Genomic DNA, 22046 nt, shown 5'->3' on the forward strand with positions numbered 1-22046 from the left:
TCAAAAGCAGAAGTCTGCAAAGTGCTTAGAGAATGGCAGAGATTGGTGGCAAGTACAACCAGAGGTGTTTTTGTTTTGTTTTGTTTTGTTTTTAATGTGAACCTGAGCGTGGTGTGGTGGCTGGTTCTACTCCCAGCTCTGTCACTCACTCATACTATAAATGTAATGTATAGACCTTGTTTGGATCCTGATTCAAATAAGCCAACTGCAAAAAGTCCTTTTTGATAGTTGGAAAAATATGCACACTGATAGACATTAAATGATAGTAAGTAATTATTTTAATTAGTTCAGCTCTGATACAGTGTTGTGATTATAGTTTTAAAATATGGTGGATAAGAACTGGGGTTGATAATTTTGAAGCTAGCTAATAGGTACATTTGGTTCATTACACTATTCTGTCTACATTTGTGTGTGTTTGGAATTTTCCATAATAGTTTTTTTTAATAAATTCGATTTATTCTGAGAGGCCCTCCTACATACTCCCAGCTGAGATTAACCTTTTCTTCTTACTGTTAAAACCTATTGATTTTACCTTCTAACATAGCATTAATCCTTGTCTCCATTATTTTTTTTTTGCCCTCATACATTTTTATTTTTTACATATTTTTAAATTTTATTTTCTTGTTTAAAGTATTACAAATAGTAGTACATATGTCTCCTTTTTCCCCCCCATTGACCTTCCCCTGCCTCTCCTACCCCCCGGTACATGCCCTTACCCCGCCCCCCCAGTGTCTTGTGTCCATTGTCCCTGTCTCCATTATTGTTACAGCCTTCTTTCTGGGGGTGTGTATCAGCCTTCCATACCAGAAACTTGAGGGCAGAAAATGCATTTTTGTATATCTAGTGCCAAATATTTTTTTTTCTTAATTTAATTTAAAAGATCTTAATTGAGCCCAGCTCATGTGACTCAGTAATTGAGTATTGTCCCATGAACCAGGAGATCACAGTTTGATTCCCGGTCAGGGCACATGCCAGGGTTTCAGGCTTAATCCCTGGTAGGAGGGGTGCAGGAGGCAGCCTATCGATGTATCTCTCTCATCATTGATGTTTCTTTCTCTGTCTCCTTTTCCCTTCCTCTCTGAAATTAATAAAAACATAAAAAATAAAGAAACATAAATAAATAAAAGATCTGAGTTGAATTCTTGGGCTCACATTGAGCTTCCACTGTGTCCATGGGCCAGGAGAAAGTTACCATTTCTAACAGTCCTGACTGGTACCATCAGAAAAATGACAGTACAGTAAGGGAAAGGAAGTCTACCTCCATAGTGACCAAGCACCCATTCACTCATTCATTCATTCATTCATTTTGGTCTATTGAGTGACACTCTGAACCAGGTGCCATGGTGGATCATGGAGATATATTCCACTGTGCTGTGTCTCCCCCCGCTGCCCCCTTCCCAGGAGTTCAGTCTAGTGAACAGAGCATCATCATACTACAAGTAACCAGAATGTCATTGTACTGGAAGGTAAGTGCTGCGCCGCAGTTAAGAGGGTCTGGTGCAGGGGCAGTGAGCCCATCAGAGAAGGCTTCCTGGTCAGGAGCCACACCGCAAGTGGCTCCTCTGTGACCATCCCATTGGCTTCAGATCAAGAGGCTCGTAAAGGGACAAGTTGTGGAGCCAGGAACAGGCCCAAACAGGGCTGGCTGAAGAACCCAACACTAATAGTTTGCACCCCTCCAGAGCAATACTCTTTAAACACGTTTTACAATTTTATATCAAAGAGGGTGAGCACTGCTGGGGAAGACTGAAGAAGGGGGGCACAGGGCAGCCTCCTCCTCGCCTCTATGGTTCCCAACAATCCTGCTCCAGCCCCAAACTTGCAAGCCTTACTCAGCAAAATTGAAGCCCTGTCCTTCCCCAAAAGTCCTTTTTTACAAAGCAATTTAATAACATGTCTGTTATTACTTAAGCATGTCCCTTAAGGCTTCCTCCCTCAATATATTCCTACCATTGACATCTAGCTTTCTCATCAAGAAGTTCTGGTAAATATAACTTTAAAATATATATATTACTTCAGAGAGGAAGGGAGAGGGAGAGAAACATCAATGGTGGGAGAGAAACATCAATGGTGAGAGAGAATCATAGATCGGCTGCCTCCTGCATGCCCCCACTGGGGATCAAGACCGCAACCCATGCATGTGCCCTAACCAGGAATTGAACCATGACCTCCTGGTTCATAGTTCAATGCTCAACCACTGAGCAACACTGGCCAGGCTGGTGAATACAACTTTATCCATCCATTGCATTTCCAGGGATGTTTGAGCAAACCTAACAGGTTGGTGCATGGCAGCTGCCCAGTTAATCTGGATCTGGGGTTGTCACACCACCTTCTCCCCTTCCCATCCTCCCTCCGCAATAGTGCACATTCTAGAGCCCCATACTACCTCTACTCACAGGAACCTCTCCAGACACTACTCTGGACTCCCCAACCAAAACAGACCTTCCTAGGTTAATCACCAAAGGACATCTTATAAATATAAAGATGGACACACAGAGAAGCCACATTACACTAGCAAGTGCTTAGTAAGTGTCTGAATAAATGGATTACTTAATTAGTGAGTTAGTAAGTACTAACCCCAAGGAGGTAGATCATGCCAGGAACACAAATGAATGAATGAATGAATGAACAAATGAACAAGTAAAAGAAAGAAAGAGACTAGAAGCTTGGGTCCCTTTGACCAGCTAGCCTGGCTCCTCACCTGTCTCCCAGTTTCGGGCCACAGGACTCAGCCACAGCAGGAGTAGGAGAACCAGCCACATGGCTGCAGGCAGCAAGCAGAAATCAAGTGTTTCAGGGACCAAGGCTGAAGCTTTTAATACCCCATTCCACTATGCTCATTTGGCATCTGCACCCCTGGGGAGGAGCCAGCTGACACCTGGGCAGAGGGTGGGGGGTTGTGGCACTAGGACAGTAGCACAGGTGTCCCAGCTGCTTGGAATAGTTTGCCCAAGCAGAGGTAATACAAGCAAAACAAACAAAAAACAAACACCCATTTTTCCATCTCTTGGTGTCTTCAGGCCTGTGAGAGAAGCAGAATCAGAGAAATCAGAGTGCTATTGCTGTCAAGGACTTTGGAGAGGCTCTAGTCTGACCCTCCCATTTTATAGATGAGGATACTGAAGCCCAAATAAGACAAGAGGCACCTATTTTCACACAGCTCGAACATCGTAAAGCTGAGGTGAGAGCTCCAATCTCCTTGCTCCCACTCCAGCGTTCTTTCAACAAAATGCAGTGGAGGTGCCCAGCTGGCATGGCTCAGTGTTGAGCATCGATCTATGAACCAGGAGGTCACAGCTTGATTCTGGTCAAGGCACATGCTTGGGTTGTGGGCTCGCTCCCACTGGGGAATGTGCAGGAGGCAGTTGATCAATGATTCTCTCTCATCCTTGGTATATATATATATTCCTTTCTCTCTGAAATCAATAAAATATATTTTAAAAACGGGGGGCAGGCAGAAGAGGAGAGCTTGATGGCACTGCCCCCCTTCCCTTTCTTCTTGTCTTTAATGGAATATGATGCCTGGAGCTGTGGCAGCCATTCTATAATCAAAGCCTGGGCCCCAAAGACATCATCAAATTACTAAACCAGGGTCACCAATTGCCTACCTGGGGGCTTCTTGGTATGTGAGGGAAATAAACCTCCATTTGTTTGTCACTCTTTTTTTTTTTTAATATATTTTATTGATTTTTTACAGAGAGGAAGGGAGAGGGATAGAGAGTTAGAAACATCGATGAGAGAGAAACATCGACCAGCTGCCTCCTGCACACCTCCCACTGAGGATGTGCCCGCAACCAAGGTACATGCCCTTGACCGGAATCGAACCTGGGACCTTTCAGTCTGCAGGCCGACGCTCTATCCACTGAGCCAAACCGGTTTGGCTGTTTGTCACTCTTAGTTGGAGTTTCTGTAACATGCAAAGCATAACCATACAGTGATCATCTTTGGAAGCACTTAGGCCAGGCTGGAAAACTACTCTCAGAGAAGCTGTGGTGGAGACTGTACTCTGCAGGAGGCTGGATACCATGACCCACAGAAGTCCCTTCCCTCTCAGAGATTCTGAGGCACTGTGAGATAGGAAATAATCTTTCTGCACCTCTGAGTGCAGAAACTCATAGCCTATGAATATTTGCTTCAGGGGACACAGGAAGATTCAGGGGTCTCAGGACTATAAATGCTTTCTATCACTTGGTCACATCTCTAAAACTCATCAATGGATTTAACAAGACTATTTAACATCCATTCTAACCCAACTCTGATGATTCAATAATGAACAAGACAGACACAGTTCTGCCTTCAAGGAGCTTCAGTCTAGTGTAAAAGAGACATACTGTAACCGGCAATTATAATACAACTAGAGGCCCGGTGCATGAAAATTCGTGAACTCAAGGGGTGGGGCGGGGGGTCCCTCAGCCCAGCCTGCACCCTCTCGCAGTCCAGGACCCCTCAGGGGATGTCTGACTGAGGGCTTCGGCCCACTCCTCAGGGGATTGGGCCTAAGCTGGCAGTCAGACATCCCTTTGGCAGCCCAGGAGCCTGTAGGGAGCAGGCCTAAGCCATCAGTCAGACATCCTTAGTGCTGCTGCGGAGGCGGGAGAGGCTCCCACCACCACCGCTGCGCTGGCTAGCCATGAGCTGGCTTCTGGCTGAGTGGCGCTCCTCTTGTGGAAACGCACTGACCATCAGGGGGCAGCCCTGCATTGAGCGTCTGCCCCCTGGTGGTCAGTGTGCGTCATAGTGACCAGTCGTTCCCAATTGTTCCGCCATTAGGGTCAATTTGCATATCACCCTTTTACTATAATACAATATGACAATGACTGTGAGAGGGAGAGACAGAGGATGGGGACCTTCCAGGGGCCTGAGAGGTGGGGATGAAAACAGGTGGACTGAAAAGACTTTTCAGAAGTATCCTGCTGAGGGCAAAACTAAGAAGATGAGTGGGATTTATCCAGGTGGAGCCCTGGATAGGATGAGAGAATGCTCCAAGAAAAGGAACTGGCATGTTTAGAAGTTCCCATGCAATACATGTAATTCTCATCACTTATTTATTTTTATTTCTTTATAATTTTTATTGATTTCAGAGAGGAAGGGAGAGGGAGGGAGAGATAAAAACATCAATGATGAGCCAAACCTGTTTGGCTCAATGGATGGAGCGTCGGCCTGTGGACTGAAAGGTCCCAGGTTCGATTCCCGTCAAGGGCATGTACCTTGGTTGCGGGCACATCCCCAGTAGGAGGTGTGCAGGAGGCGGCTGGTCAATGTTTCTCTCTCATCAATGTTTCTAACTCTCTATCCCTCTCCCTTCCTCTCTGTAAAAAATCAATAAAATATATATTAAAAAAAAAAAACATCAATGATGAGAGAGAATCATTGATCAGCTGCCTCCTGCATGCCCCCTACTGGGGATCAAGTCCACAACCTGGCATATGCCCTTGACAGGAATCAAACCCAAGACCCTTTAGACCACAGACCAATGCTCTATCCACTGAGCAAAACCGACTAGGGCTCAGCATTTATTTTAACTACTGAATAATATTGCACTATGATAGGAATGTAAAATGGTGCAGTTGCTACAAAAACAATATGATGGTTCCTCAAGTAATTAAAAACAAAATTGCCATGTGACCCAGAAATTCAACATTTAGGTATATACCAAAATAATTGAAAGCAGGGAATGAACAGATATTTGTACAGCAGTGTTCATAGCGGCATTATTTATAATAGCCAAAAGGTGAAAGCATCCCAAGTATCTAATGGATAACCTAAGTATGAAAAGATAAACAAAATGTGGTACATGCATACAATGAAATATTGTTCAGGTATAAAAATATGGAAATTTTGGTTGTTCTAAATAGGAAGGAATATCTCAGCTGTGGAGGGCCCCCTGAAGAGCAAGGGAATCCCAGCCCCATAAGAGCAAGGGAATCCCAGCCCATACCAGTTTCCCAGCCTAGATTTCCAGTACCAGGAATAGAAGTCCCATAACTTCTGGCTGTGAAAACCAGTGGGACTGTGGCTGAATGAGATCCAGGTGTTCCTCTTAAAGGACTCACACACAGACTTACTTAGACTCACCCATTCTCAGCTCCAATGCTGGGCAGCAGCTCAAAAGGCCAGGAACATATGGGAAGAAACTGAATTGTCTAGCTTTAGGGTGAGAGCTGGAGGGGCAGCTTTCTTCCAGATGGAAGTGCTGATGGAGGTCGCTGGTCCTTTACTGAGCCCTTCCCTTGTGGGTGCAGGCAGATGTGATATCTGAGTCTCCATCACCCCACCCTGATGATTACCTGAGACCCTGTCACAGCCAAGGGCATACCTGTACCTCTTGCTAAGTGGTCCCAAGTCTGGCATTAGTGGCAATCAGTGCTGGTTTGCAGTTTTATCTCTCTCAGGCACTTTTAAGCCCAGCACAAGAAGTAGCTCATGCCAGGTAGCCCCAGAGTGCACAGGTGGCTGTTGACCGTGGCCTGCACCTCCCAGGAGGCCCAGAGCCAGCTGATGGAGAGCTTCAGACCACCATTCAATCACCTTCACAAATAACATACCAGCAGACTCACTGGCACCAGAGTCCCACTGAAGAGAGTCCTGCTCCATGGGATCAGACTCTGCACAGCAGCTTCTCCACTGTAGTTGCAGCCAGTCCTCACAGCCCATCGACCTGGGGATAAACCCCTCCCATTGACATGCCAACAGCAATCAAAACTCACTGCCCTACAGGATGCCTACTACAGAAGGCCATTCTGCCAAGACTGGGAGACGTAAGTGCTCTACCTAATAGAAACAAATACAGGGAGTCAGCCAAAATGAGGAGGAGTCAGCCAAATGAAAGAACAGAACAAAACTCCAGAAAAAGAACTAAACAGACCCTGGCTGGGTAGCTCAGTTGGTTGGAACGTCGTCCCAATGCACCAAGTTTGTGGGTTTGATCCCTAATCAGGGCACATACAGGAATCAATTGGTGAGTGCATGGGTGAGTGAAACAACAAATTTATCTCTCTCTCTCTCACATCAATCAATTTAAAAATGTTTATAAAAAAATAAAATAAAAAAGGGACTAAACAAAACAGAGATAAGCAATCTATCAAATGCAGAGTTCAAAACACTGGTTATAAGGATGCTCAATGAACTTAGGGGAAGAGTAGATGAACTCAGTGAGAACTTCAACAAAGAGATACATAGGAAACATGAAAATGGAGATAGAAACATAAAAAATAACCAGTCAAAAGTGAAAACTATAAAACGGAAGTAAAGAATACATTAGAGGGAATAAATAGTAGATTAGATGAAGCAGAGGATCAGGTCAGAGATTTGGAAGATAAGGAAGCAGAAAACACCCAATCAGAAAAGAAAAAAGATTTTTTTAAAAATGAGGATAGTTTAAGGGGCCACTGGGACATCAACTTATCTTGTGCAGAAGAATGTTTTGGTGGTATTTTAAAGCAATAGCTGTCGTAATTGCCCTTTAATATCTACATACTTTCCTACATTTCCTCTGCATTTCAAGGGAAAGAATTTTTTTCCTAAAACCAAACCAAACCAAAATTAACTCTTCAAATTATATTTTAAAAAATAATAATATGCCCAGCTGGCGTGGCTCAGTGATTGAGTGTCATGGTTCAATTACTGGTCAGGGCATATGCCTGGATTTCAGGCTTGATCCCCAGTAGGGGGCATGCAGGAGGTAGTCAATTTGATGATTCTCTCTCATCATTGATGTTTCTATCTCCCTTTCCCTTCCTCTCTGAAGTCAATTAAAATATATTTAATAATAATAATAATAATAATAATAATAAAACTGCTCTACAGATATTTCAATAAGCAGATAAAAAGGAAAAAGATCACTCCACAATCCCATCATTTCAACAGAACCATACTTATTTTTATGTATTTCTTCCCTTCTTTCATGTGTTTTTTTCCAGCACAGGAATATTTTAATATTTTTCCAAATGTATATATATATATATATATATATATATATATATATGGACTTCTTATTTCTGAATAATTTCAGATTTACTGAACAGTTGCAAAAATAGTTTGAAATTTTTGTATACCCTTTACCCAATTGCAGTTTTCCTTAATGTTACCATCTTCCCTTTTTCAAAACTAAGAAACCAACATTGGCACATTATTTTGAATTAAACTCTAGACTTTATTCATATTTTACCAGGTTTTGCTTCTGGTGTCCTTTTTCCTGGTTCAGGATCCAACCCAGTGTAGCACATTTCATTTAGTCAGCATATGTCATAGGCTCTTCTGGTCTGTGAGAGTTACTCTGACTTTCCTTGTTTTTCATGACCTTGAGAGTTTTGAGGTCAGGTATTTTGTAGAAAGTCCCTCAAATTGGGTTTGTCCTGTGTTTTGTCATGGTTAGACTGGTGTTATGGGTTTGGGGAAAGATTACCACAGAGATGATGTGTCTACTAACTCATCATATCAGATAAATGACATACACATGACACCCCTAGTGATGTTAACCTTGATCACTCGGTTAAGGTAGTGTTTATTGGCCAGGTTTCCCCATTGTAAAGTTGCTATTTTTCTATTGCCACACTCTTTTTTTTTTAAGTGAATTACTAATTCCAGCCCACCCTAAGCTCCATCTCCCAGAGGGGCAGAATTTACATATATTGTTTGGAATTCTTCTGTGAGGAAGATTTGCCTCTTATTCCCCATTTATTTCATTATTTACATCAGTATTAACTCATGTACATTTGACATATACTTTTTCCTCTTTTTTCACAATAACATTGTGTTATAAATTTTCTCCCCATGTTACTATCATGGTCTTTATAACCATCATTTTAATGGTTACATCTATTTTTTTATATTTCCATTATTAAGTTTTCAGTCTTATAAGTTATGCTGCAGTAAACATCTTTGGATACAATGTTCTATGATTCTTTGTATTCCAGCTCTAAACACAGAAACATAGAAAGCATTCAATAGATGTTTATTTGGGATGGATTGGTGGATGGATAGATGGATGGATGCTAGGCTAGCAATATAAACCAGTGGTCCTTTGAACAGTCCTCTCACTCTTGGCCTATGAAGATCTCAAGTCTAAGTTAAATGTGTAGAAGAGAAATGTGAGAACTTCTTGGAAATCAAGGTCTGGCTTTCTGTGAACCACACCTAGTTTGTAACAATAAACAAAGGTCCTTAGAGCCAAGTAAAGATTGTGAACTGTAAGCTAGTTTCCTACCTCTGGCTGGAACACATTTGGATACTTTATCAGTTTCAGCAGTCTCTCACGTGGCTTTACTGCTCTCAGCTTATCTTGATTTTAAATACCTAGGGTGCTTTTACAGTGATGGCGAACCTATGACACGCGTGTCAGAGGTGACACGCGAACTCATTTTTTTGGTTGATTTTTCTTTGTTAAATGGCATTTAAATATATAAAATAAATATCAAAAATATAAATCTTTGTTTTACTATGGTTGCAAATATCAAAAAATTTCTATATGTGACACGGCACCAGAGTTAAGTTAGGGTTTTTCAAAATGCTGACACGCCGAGCTCAAAAGATTCACCATCACTGTTTTAGGACATACAAATGTCATCAGATCTCCTAGTTTAGTTCCTGGCAAGGAAAAAGCTGGCGGTTTAATAATAAAGTGAGTGAAGGACATTTGGAATGTTATCTCCTCTGATAATGACTGCTGGAGAAAACAAAACAGAAATCATTGCAAAAAAAAGAAGCCGAGGGATGAGAACAGTCTCATCACTTCAAAATTTGGGAAAGCAACCACTGCAGAGATTTGGTGGTAATGGTAAGACAGCTAAGAGCGGAGGTAGTCAGAGCCAAGGTTGGAACACCCTCTGTCCCTTGTCTCACTTTTGATCAGTCTTTTTCCCACTGAGAGGCAGGGAGGGAAAAACATGATCAAGAGCAGAATAAACCCCAAATGGTTCTCCCACTCTCCAGGAAGAGTCGTGTCTATTTTGTAGAAAGCTAATGAATAGTTGAACCCACACAGACTCTGAGGGGGTGGACTCCCATCTATATTAGAGTCCCCTGTGGATTCCTGGGGAAAAATAACAAGGATACCTTAAAGACAGACCCTGCAATTAGAGACCCCCAGGGTTAGTTGGCTTCATATTCATCTCAGATTTGAGTGAGTGTTCTATTGAGGCTCTTTTGGTTGGAAGAAACCAGACCTGCTCATGCTGGTAGTAATAAGGTCGAGAACCATTATTACAAAGATCCATGTGGCGAAGAGGAAAACTGACCAAATTCGCCTGACTACAGGATCCAGTGACTACAAGGGAAAGGGAGGCAGCCAGGAAGAGCATATGTGGGCTGAACCTGTCAGGGCCTCTTTCTGCCTAAGACCTTCTGGCTTCTGATTCTTCTGGCTTAACTTGGAAGGGCTTGTGCTGGGTCTTTGGGGCTGTCATTGAGTGTCTGCAGAGGAAGGGCTGCTGAGTTTAGAGTGATTAAAGAGGACAGGTGTTTGACAGTGGTAAGTCAGGGCCACTGCTGCAGCAAAAGCATCCTTGTCAGCAAGGACCTTCAAAGGGTCCTTTCAGCTGTCCATTTCCTTCCATGTAGGACAGTTCCTTATTTGAATGGCCACCTGACAAGTCATTCATGCATTCCATTCATTCACTTGTTTGTTGTTCTATGAGGGGAAAAATACTAAATAACAAGATTGTGTGAGACGTGATCTAACAGGAGGTTTAGTGAGTGTCAAGGGCTCACACAGGGTGTGTACAGTAGAATGCTGTTGGGGAAGGCCAGGATGTAGCTGAATTAGCTCTTGAACGGAGGAAAGACCAAGGTATATTTGGGAAACTGCTAGTGGTTCAAGAGATCTGGCTGGGAAGCTGCAGTGTGGCCATGTATTGAAGATTCTTTATGTGCCAGGGGAAGGGACCAAACTTTATCATATGGGGAGAGAATACTGGTTTTAGGCAAGGGAGTGTGACCCCACAGTAATGCTTTCTGTCCTCCTCACTGTCCAATCTCTTTATCCACACTATGGAGGGCAATAGGTTCCCAAATAGTTGATGGCTTATTCAATAGGAAAAGACTGGCATGGCTGGAGGCGGTTGAGATGTAAGAAAAGAACCTGATTTGTGTGCTAGTGGTAGAAAAGGAATGAGATAGATTTCATTTAAAGAGAGAAATCAATTGAACTTAATGATGACTAGTAGGAAGGAGATAAAGGAGACAATACTTTACTAGCCAAACATGCCACCTGACTCAGAGAGGAAGGAGTCGAAGACAACTAAATTTAGAAATTGGGGTGAATAATGATTAGGTTTTGGGAAACAGGATATTTATGTTTCATATTCATCTCAGATTTGAGTGTTCTATTGAGGCTCTTTTGGTTGGAGATGAATAAGGGTCATAGAAAGTTACAGGGTGGAGCTGGAGCTCCATTGGGCCACAAGGTATAGAGTGTCCCAAAATTCACACAAGATTTGAATTTTGCGTGAGCATTAACAACAACAACAACAAAATAAAAGCCTAATTTTACTTGGTTTATTGAATCAGATTCTAATATCTGTTGCCCTTTGATTTCAATCCCTTCAATTTGATAAGCATTACCAAGTACCAATTATGGCCCAGGAGCAGGGACAAGGAAGACCAATGAAGACCACGGCTTTGCGTATGTGCCAGCAAAACCGCGGAGGCCATTTACCCGATGTGCTATTCCATACATAACCCTATACTGTATACTTTAAGAATCAATAAAAAATTTACAATTTTTAATTATAAACCTGTGTTTTCTATCAAAATTACTTCTTGCGTGAATTTTGGGACACCCTATAGAAACTCAGAGCCAGCTGTTTATAGAAGTGGGGACTAAAGCACCTAAAATAGGGGTGGAGAACATCTAGCCCACAGGCTGTATAAAGCCCACGAAATCATTTGGTCTGGCCCTGCCAAGGTATTAGGGGTGAGTTAATTTAAATGTTTGACCAAATATAGCAGGCTAATTTTGTATGGCCCTCAAATGATGTTATAAATATCTAAACGGCCCTTGGCAGAAAAAAGGTTCCCCACCCCTGACCTAAGACAATGCAGATGTTGTGGAGAGGAAGACGTGCCTCACCTTAAGTGATAGTTACAGCAAGGGATGGACAGGGGGCACACCCGTGCACGCCTGTGCACTGTAAAGGACTACGTGCCACAAAATCTTTTACGCATGAAGAAACAGAAATCTGGAGAGGTGACATGATCTGCCCAAAGTCACATAGCAAGTCAGTGATGAAGCATCTAACCCCCTTTTCCTGAACTGTAAGATCCATTCTAACACAGACACCGCCTGGATTTTCACATGTGCCTTCTTTACAGTAGACACTCCGTACCTGACTACCATTTCCGGATAGTCAAGGCAGGCAAATAAAAGGCAGAATTTCATTTCCTTAGTTTATTAAAGAGGACAATGAGCTGTTAGGTATGTGTGAATTACAGCATTTAGGAATCCAGTTCAGAACATGAGTTGTATACACAGAACATCTCGATTTAGACTCTTGCTCCTTTTATGTTAATTTAACAAAAAGCTCTAAACTTTAGAGTCTAAAGCCTCAGCGGAGAAAGTCAAGTACAGCTTCATTTAAGTGGAAAATATTTGCCTTCCACTCTTCTGCTGTGTCCTGAATCTTGTCTCCGCCTAGTAAGCAACCGTTTTCCCTTTATTTATAGAAAAGAATACTTCCTCCCTCCCATTTTATTCAGAAGGAACTCTCTTCAGTGCATTCAAAGCTTCTCCCCATAACAGCAGGGACTCTCAGACACTGGTTAGCTGCAAAGTGCTTTCAAAATATCCCACCCTCATTCCTCTCTCCCCCTGCTCTCCAATAAATAAGTAAACGGGTCTTTGGACAGTGGTGACAGCAGAGTGTCAGGGTCACTAAAACAGATACGCAACCTAAAGGGACGGGGTGGGGAGGTGAAGGGAAATAAGTGAGAACCCAGCAGCAGGTGAGACTGTTGAGCTCGGCTTTGGAAACGGTGTCAGCATTTTCCATCCTTTGATCCTATGCTAATATGAAACAGGCAGCGCAAGAATGAGAGGACGCCTCTCCTCCAGTGTAGTGACTTGGAATGAGGAGCTGGATTTGTCATTTCAACCAAAATAGGGAGCCTTGAGTTTTATGGGATCATTCCCAAAACTCCTTGAAGGACAAGAGAGCTGCTGGTCAGTCCTTCAAAACAGGGCTGGTCTGGAGGCCTTGGCTTTCAGAGACTCCTCCACGAATTAAAGGGAGAATGGCCTCAGGGTCTTCCAAGGGGGCGGAGGGACCAATGCCACTGGTGAACCCCTCCCTGCTCCCCTTGCCCCGGTGGTGCCTAAGATCTGACTGTTACCTTACAGTCCCTGCTACTTCCTGTGAGACTCCTGGTTGCCTCCAGCTCAGGCACTTATCAGCTTCCACCAACCATGTGCAACTTTCTGTTCAGCTTCCTGGGGCAGCACACACGCCAAGTTTCCCCGACTAGCAAGCAGCGATGGAAAGACAGGTACACGGGAAGAAGTCAGTCCCAGAACAAAAATGCTGTGGGTTTTAGGTCACAGAGTTGCCAGCCCTTGGGGCAGCGACCCTAACCAGTGTTTTAGAAACAGGTCAGGAGCTTCAGCAACTTAAGAACAACCGCAAACATACATGGTCCCGTCAGCAACTTCTCCCATCAAACACACATTAAAAAAAGGGGGGTGTGTGTTAAAGTTAGTAATATGAAAAGGATCAATAAACGTATGACTATCACCAAGCTAAAGAGTTAAGTGCATAATTGACGTAAAGTCTCTTATTCTCCCAGGAACACTTAGACTCACAAACACAAATTGTCAGGTTCTCTAACACCACTAATCGCAGGAAGCTTTTCCCAACTTTGACAAAAAAAAAAAAAAAAAAAAACTAAGGCAAGAAGAGATCAGCCACCAGGGAGGGTCCGAGCTCTGTTACAGCATGGGGAAAGAGAGAATGGAATTGGGCCATACTTTTACTCAGAATCACAATGACCACCTAACAGAGGATGCAGCAGCAAGAGACCCACCAAATAAGATGGCAGATGGGGTTTCTGTCCTCAGTTTAGGATGGCATCAGGGACTTGTCTGAGCTTGAAAAATCAGATCTGCATCAGAGGTAGGGACCTTATCACCTAAGAAGAGACCCAACAGCTTCTCTGACTGAATAAAGTATCCTTAATCAGCCTCATTTATGCTTGGTGTAAGGCTATATATGGGCCTGGCTGAAGTATTAGTTCTGTTCTTTGCTTCAAGCCCATCAGGGAAGATAAAGTCAGCGAGCGGTCACATCACCTTCGCCTAAAAGACTTCAAGCTAGGAAGTCGTGGCTGCCTCTGTGAGGTCTCTGTGGATTCCAGGGGAGTAAGAATGCTGTTTCTATGGCCTCAAAAATAGCGAAGTAAGCTGGACACAGTGTCCACAGTGTCCCGTCCTCTGCTGCTTCTCCTCAGGGCATGGTCTGCCCTATTTCAGGACTGGGAGGGAGAAAGCTCCATCCTCCTGTTTCAGCAGCAAAGGAGAAGTGAGTTGGTTGAGACAGGCCTGGCTCAGAGGCTCCGGAACTAAAACAAAATGAAACTGGAAATGATACTTGAGATGCAGCTGCAACCGGATCTGGTCCAGGTGAAGGAGGCCACGGATGTCGGAGAATTGGGTTTCACTGTCCATTCCCCTGGCAGAGGCCCCGCAAGCTTCACTTAAGGACCCATGTGTCAGTTCTGATGGAAATACCTGGTACCTACGATTTGTCGCAGCAGACTGGACCCCACCAGCCCAACAAAGGTTGGCTCTATATGGACATTAGACAAGTCATTAAAAAATGATAATAATGATAATTTAAAAAAGAAGTGGGGAAAGTCCTTAAAAGGGCGGCTCAGCTCTGCGTTGTGTGACCCTAGCCCCGGGAAAAAGGGCGTCACGTGCTTTCTTCAGGTGGTCTCCAGGATGGTCGCCTCCAAGGCCAAAGCTCCCGTGGGCTCCTCCTCGTAGTCTGACGTGTAGGACTCCAGGCTCTGCTTGGCCAGCAACTCCCGCCGGGCCTGCAGTCGCTCACACCGGGGACAGCTTCCACATTTGAAACAAGCTTTATGGTAACACGCTTTACATTCTATTGGGGACGGAAAGGTGACAGAGAAGAGCACAGGCTGTATTACCTCGGGCTGGAAGTGAGTTACCGCTACACCCCTTCCCACCTCGTGGCCCGGGGTGCCTGCGGTAAACACGGGGAGCTGCTGAATCGGGCCAGAAGCTTACTAATCGGGGTGGCTGAAGGGAAGTACATTAGCTTTGTGTTTAGTCTTATCTGCCCACTCCACACCTGCACCAGCCCTCACCTTCACAGGTCCGGCATTTATGGAGCTCAAAAGGGAAGATGATGTCATCCTCGTTCTGACAGAACTCGCAGATGAAGCCCTTGGCTTGGCAGAGCTGGGGAGGAAAGGGACAGGCAGCAAAGTGAGGGACAGAACCCCAGGAACTGGCACAAGAAGGTGAACAAAAGCGAAGGGAGGGGCAAAATATAAATGAGACTTGAATGGGCTCTCGGGTGTTCTCCCACTTTCAGAAAACAGACCCAGGCTAGGCTCAGACGTATGACAGGCAAACTAGGACCAGGCTGGGCAGTGTTAGACAAAACTTCAAGGTGGAGATGAGAGGCACGAGTTTCAGAAACTCCACCCATGAGTATGGCTCCCAGTGAAAGGAAGAAAAGTGCCTAAAAGGCTTCCTAAAGTCAAAATTCCAGTATGGGTAATGATTGGATCTTGAAACTAGAGGCCCAGTGCACGGGTTCGTGCACTGGTGGATCCCTTGGCATGGCCTGCGGGGATCGGGCCAAAATGGCCTTCCGACATCCCCCGAGGGGTCCCAGATTGCGAGAGAGACAAGAAAATTGAAGCTTACCTCAGAGAGGGCAAAGTATTTCCTTTGGTCACAGTGACTGAAAATACTAAAGTCAAGACCCAGGCCCTCTCCAGATGCTAACCCAGGTTCTCCTCCCACATCATGGCAATTCTCTGGTGAAGGTCTGCCCAGTTACTCAGGGGCAATGCCAGCACCAAATCCTCTCCTAATTCTAGATTCTTTCAATCTGGATGATTTAGCTATTCATCAACCTAGGGACTAGCAATCCTGTCCAGCTTCTCTCTCAGTGTTGACAGGCCATTTCAACGTCCTGGAACTAAATGGCAAGAACCCTGGGTCCACCCCACAACCCGTCTCCCTAGGCAAGGGTCCAGTCACACACTAAAGTGAGACTTTCTTACCATGCATCGCTCCACATGGGCAGCCCCCGCCCTGGTGAGCTCAGCAAGCCGGGGCCCCAGCTCCCCCTTCCTGGTTGCAGTGAGGTCATTCAACGAATACAGGTGGAGATCCTCTGTCAGGTGGCCTGGAACTGTGTCAAAGGAATCCAGAAGGCTACAGGAGAGGAGGGGAGGTGCGTGGGAGCAGAGAATGAACACCAGAGTAGAAGGATCTCTATCCATAAGCAGGATAAGGGAAGAGAAGGGGTCCAGGCAGAGGTAATGATGTGGGCAACGCTCAGCCAGCCTAGGTGCTCCAGGCCACCCCCACCCTCCCACACTACCAGGTGTCTGGATGGCAAAAGTGACTTTTATACCCTTTTGCAGAGTGATTAATGACAGCTTGCAAAAAGTGGTGGGCCTGCCCTGGAGAGAATCACCACAGATTTCCCCTTCCAGAGAGAGGAATACAGACAGCTACTGCTTCTCATTTACCTTTTCTGGAATTTTCTGCAACATCCCCTTACTCTCCTTCTACACATAACAAGGGCCAACTGCTGGGACATGTTTCTTTCAGAGACATTAACTCAGCCAGAGGCCTCCATGCAAGACTTACTCTTTAGCCAATCGGCATGTCTTGAACATGTTCTTCATGTGATACAGCTGGATCCGCAGCAGCTGAGGAGACAGATGGTGTGGTGGTGGGTGGGGGGAAGAAGGGGTATGAAAAGAAGAGAAGCAACCATTAGATCAGCACCTTTAAACCCTGAGAGTCAGACTGTTCTCTATACCGGTAACTTAACAACTCACTTCAAAGTGACCTCCCGTCAGCCCCTCTGATGGGTCAGTCCCCCAAATCACATACACAGTCAGGAGCCACTAAGAAATCCAGAGTTCAAATTTCCCATCTGAGACCCTATTCTCCATTCATAATATTTTCAGAGAAGGGAGAAATCCTGCTGTTGCCAGTGAGTGCTACCTATAGCTTCAGAGCTGCCGTGGCAGGTTTCGGATTCTAACTAGACAGACACCTGGGAAATGGCAACAGAAAGTACACAGAGACAGTATGGATGGTGAGATGTGACAGCAATGACACGGTGACAAAGAGAAGCATGGTGATCGTGGGAAAGTCTGTACGAACACAGGGAGAAGATGCAAAGGGTAATCTCTGGTGTGACCTTTTTCAAGGGTCTTACCCGAACTTGATTGAGCAGCTTGACCTTCCTGTAGAGGGCGCTGTTGATGTCCTGCACATTGAAGAGAGGATCATTCCAGATCTTAATGAGCAGGTCCTTGGAGAAATTGCTGACATAATACTTGCTGAAGTCCCACTTGCGCAGAACCCGGCTGGGGATGACCATCTGGGCGTTCTCATGGCAGCACTGACAGAAGTACTTGCCCAAGTACTCACAGTACCGCAGCCGCTTGATATAGTCTAGAAAAACCAGGAAGTCAAAAGGTCAGATGTGTCTTCCCCATCTATATAAGCTGGTGAGGCAGCGCTGCTGTTCCTTTTGAAGAGCAGGAGGAATGGCCAGGGGGCTCTAGCCACCTCTGTTCGAGCTCCCAAAGTTGGCAGCAACCTACGTAGTGGGGCCTGTGGCTTCTGTGTACCATCCTGGAGGCACCTCAGAAAACAAACGCTGCCAGAGTTGGTGTCCTCCAAGAACTTGGTCAGAAGTACCAGATTTTCTCTAGTATACACTCCTGGCAATGTGCTCCTAGAAATAATTCCCCTCTGACTGCCAGTGTTCTTGCCTAGTCTTATCCCTTCCACTCCAGGCCCCTTCCTGCCTTTTCCCAATTCTGTCTGTCACCTCCTCTTACTAGTATTACCTCTCTGACCAGATCTCCCTGCCCAAATAAGTGGGAGGGTAAAGCCCTATGGAGTCAGTACGGGGGCGAGAGAAGATACTCACCAGGGTCTGTCCGGATGCCACATCCTGCACAGCGGTAATTCTGCTTGGCCACAGCAATTTTCCTCCTGTGGAAAGGGGAAGGGAGCAGATTGGCAGATACCAGCAGCATGAGGCCTCCGAGATGTGAAGGATGAGGACACAAACATAGGGCTCTTGTTAAGGCTGGAAAGAGGAGCATTCACCTATTTTTTAGAATTAGACAAACGGAACCTACTGGGAGAACCAATTCAAACCAAGGATTAAAAGAATTTAGGTGTAGGCAACAATTCTCCTCAATAATGAACCACACTTTCTGTACAAATGTAAAAGATGAGAAATAGTAAAGAAGAGAGAACAATAGAAAAGAAAAGCAATCATCCAAGGATAAAAGACTAATTTCCGGGTTGCTCTGTGAAGGAATGGTAGGATTGAGTAAGACTTACAGACAAGATGGAAATCCTCTCCCGCTGCCTCTTAGAATTGTGTGGGATGTACAGTTAGGTGCAGGGACAGGAGGATGAAGAGATAGCCCTGACAATCCAAAGAGAATGTATCTTTTTCAGGGGACACAGTCACTGGCTACTCACGTTGGGGCTGGATGAACATTAAAAATTATCTGAGGCCGGGGTGGGGCCCACTCCAGGTTGCCACGAACACGGATACGCAGTTTGTAGATGTCAGCATGCTGCCCATCATCTGGTGAGATGGGCAGTGAGTCAGGGATGGGCAGGAGCTGCAGGAGAAAAGCACAGGGTGATCTAACATAAACAGTCTGAGGGAACACGAATGCTTGAGTCTTCTGGCCATGAAAGAAGCACAGTCAATGAAAGATGTTTCAGGAAGATCATAGGTAAGAGCTTCCCGGAACCTTGGCCCTTGAAACCATGAGACACCAGGCTACTGGAAGGAAGAGCCTTGGTTCCAAGAAGCAAAAGGAACAGGAGCAGCGTCCCAGTGTGGTAGCACCCATTGCTGATGCTGTCCCAGACCCACCCCAGGACTCCTGGTACTCCAGGGTGCTTCATGCCTTACTCAACAGCAGAACAAAGAAGAATCTGAAAAATTCGCTTTTTCACAGTGTCTCAAAGGTGGTCACACACAGGTCTGCCTCTGGGTCTAGTGAGCAGTCATGTGGAATAAGGACAGTGGAGGAGCCATTATCTGTTTTTTTGTTTTTGTTTTAAAATTTGAGTTTACATTTTTATTTTTTAAAAAAATATATTTCTTTATTGATTTCAGAGAGGAAGGAAGAGGGAGGGAGAGATAGAAATATCAATGATGAGAGAGAATCACTGATCAGCTGCCTCCTGAATACCCCCTACTGGGGATCGAGCTGCAACCCAGCCATGTGTCCTTGGCCAAAATCGAATTTGGGACCCTTCAGTCTGCAAGCTGACACTCTATCCACTGAGTCAAACTGGCTAGGGCGCCATTATCTGTTTTGACAATTGCTAGGCAAAACTTAGGTAAGCATTCATTCATTCATTCAAAAATTTGTAAGAATGGCTTCTGTGAGTAAGGAAGGAAACACATAGGCTCATTCTAGAGTGGGGACATGTGACAAAAGAGAACAATATCAGAAAGGCTCACAACCTCCTGGGGCTGGACAGAGGGTGCAGAAAAAGAGCTGAAGAATCTACCTTCTGAGGGGCATCATGCTCTGGAACTAGCCACTCTAGCTCTGAGGCGGCTGGGAGCTGCATCCCCTCAAACTGCTTCAGGAGCCCCATGGCTACTGCCTCGGCGGACGTGGAGTGGAGGAAGCAGTGGGAGCTGGAAAGAAGAGATTCAAGGAAGGCTGAACATAGAGAAAAGGCAGGAAGATGGAGCCTTCCTTTCGGGACCTGCTACCACACGCAGTGACTTCTGGGCTGAGAGAACACCCACTGTCATCCCAGTCTGCTAAGCTTCTTTTCCTATCATCTTTAGACACATGTGTATACTGGTCTTATAGTCCTGAGACCTAGGCTCATATCCCATTTATCTGCAATGCATAGTACTGCTAGTTAAGAATTCTGTATCACTTCAGTTTCTCTATACTTCAGTTTCTTTACCGCAAAATGGGGATCATAACGCCTGTTTACAAAATAAAGTGAGTAAACTGCTTTGTGGTCTATAAAGAGCTATTGTTACTCACAAATGAGCTACTACAATGTGGAACCTGTCCAATTTGATTTCATAGTCAGAAATCATGATCACTCTTTTCAATTTCGAGGCCTAATCTTCTGCGGGCCTCTGGTATAATCTGTGAGGAAAGAAGGAACAATCCATACAGTGAGCTTTGCCTCCACCAGAGCCCACCCTTTTTGAACCATTGATCTTCTGCTCTCTTGTCCTGGGCTTCCCACCATCAATCAGGCAGGCCCATCACCTAACCTTGCCTCTTTGTGAACTTGGATGGCTTCATCCATGGTCTTTCCCATCCTATGCCAAGAACCGGGTTTGTTTCTGCATATACCCTAAGGTTTATTTTTTTTTTTCAATTACAGTTTACAGTCAACATTATTTTGTAATAGTTTCAGATATTCAGCATGGTGGTTAGATAATCTTATACATTACAAAGTGATCCCCCGATATTTCAATTACCCACCTAGCACCATACATAGTTACTACAATATTATTGACTACACTCCTTGTGCTGTATTTTACATCCCCTGACTATTTGTAACTACCAATTTGTACTTCTTAGACCTAACATATTCACTTCTGAGAATGTATCTGAAGAAACCTAAAACACTAATTCGAAAGGATTTATGCACCCTTATGTTCACTGTTGCGTTATTTACAATAGCCAAGATATAGAAGCAATCCAAGTGCCCATCAATAGATGAGTGGATAAAAAAGCTGTGGTACATATATACAATGGAATATTACTCAGCCATAAAAAAGAATGAAATCTAACCATTTGCAACAGTGTGGACATCCTACAGGGTATTTTGCTAAATAAAATAAGTCAGACATAGAAAGGCAAATAGCATATGATTTCACTTATAAGTGAAAACTAAAAAACAAAATAAATGAACAATGATTTTACTTATTTTTTAAAAAGTACTTACAAGGTCTGGGAGGAGGAAATCAAGGGTTTGTTGTTTGAGGCTGTGCTCCTTCTGATGTCAGCATCTAAACGGAAATCAGAGATGAGGGGAGTGAGGGATAATAATGGAAACCTTTTCAAGCTATTGCAGCTAAGCACTCAGGGTGGCATCTAGGTGCTACATTCTATGCAGGATAAGCAGCAAAGTCCAGGTGAAGCTCTGCACATAATTTATAGTTTGGCTCTGCTCAAGTCACAGCCAGGCTGATTAGTGAAAGTAAGCATAGCACGGAGAAGGTCAAAGTGGCTACAAATCCAGGTGAAATAACAAACTCAGACTTGGTGCAAGACAGTGAACAAGAAAAGGAAGCATCCTAAGGCACACAGGGACACACCCTATACCAAGCAGAAACCCGAAATAAACTACTCCACTCTCTCCCTCATTCTCTAAATCTCAAGCCCTCTTAAATAATAAACTCTCAGAGGCAAGAGCTTTATCTAGCTCTTTTTCATAACAGAATCAATACCTAATATAGAACATGGATCACAGAAGTTACTCATTAAATGTATATGGAATTGGAACTTTTCTCCTAACATCTGATCACTATTGATATTACTCCTGAACGTGAGAAGTCTTTCCATATCCTTAAAAAAAGCTTCATGGAAAGACTGCCTTCCTGACTGGTAGTAAAGAATTTGTCAGGAAAGAAAGAATTTCCCTGTGGCTTGGCAACTCCCTGGAGATGCTTGATAAGCAACAAATTTGCACAGAGCTATTATTCAACATGATCTTTAGGCATAATTGCAGAAAATTATGGCAGACTTTTCAACACATATTTCTGATAAAGAATTTTGAAGAGGATTTCTAATAATGATATGCCTGAACC

General features: G+C 44.3%; 1 protein-coding gene across 6 annotated transcripts in view; it reads right to left on the reverse strand.

The window, feature by feature from the left end:
• Positions 1-12370: 12370 nt before the first annotated feature.
• RUBCN (RUN and cysteine rich domain containing beclin 1 interacting protein) overlaps positions 12371-22046 on the reverse strand; it is a 53101-nt gene continuing 43425 nt past the window's right edge. For all 6 annotated transcript variants that reach the window (XM_014459243.2, XM_014459239.2, XM_023757319.1 and 3 more), the window contains 9 exons: positions 21182-21245; positions 19766-19898; positions 18713-18858; positions 18147-18211; positions 17424-17662; positions 16844-16905; positions 16249-16402; positions 15319-15412; positions 12371-15092 (listed from right to left, as the gene is read on the reverse strand). In XM_014459243.2, coding sequence (XP_014314729.1) covers positions 14914-15092; positions 15319-15412; positions 16249-16402; positions 16844-16905; positions 17424-17662; positions 18147-18211; positions 18713-18858; positions 19766-19898; positions 21182-21245 — 1136 coding nt within the window. In that variant the 3' untranslated portion in view covers positions 12371-14913. The remainder of the gene's footprint in view (positions 15093-15318; positions 15413-16248; positions 16403-16843; positions 16906-17423; positions 17663-18146; positions 18212-18712; positions 18859-19765; positions 19899-21181; positions 21246-22046) is intronic.

This window comes from Myotis lucifugus, unplaced genomic scaffold (assembly GCF_000147115.1).
Source record: "Myotis lucifugus unplaced genomic scaffold, Myoluc2.0 scaffold_105, whole genome shotgun sequence".
Classification (NCBI taxonomy): Eukaryota; Metazoa; Chordata; class Mammalia; order Chiroptera; family Vespertilionidae; genus Myotis; species Myotis lucifugus.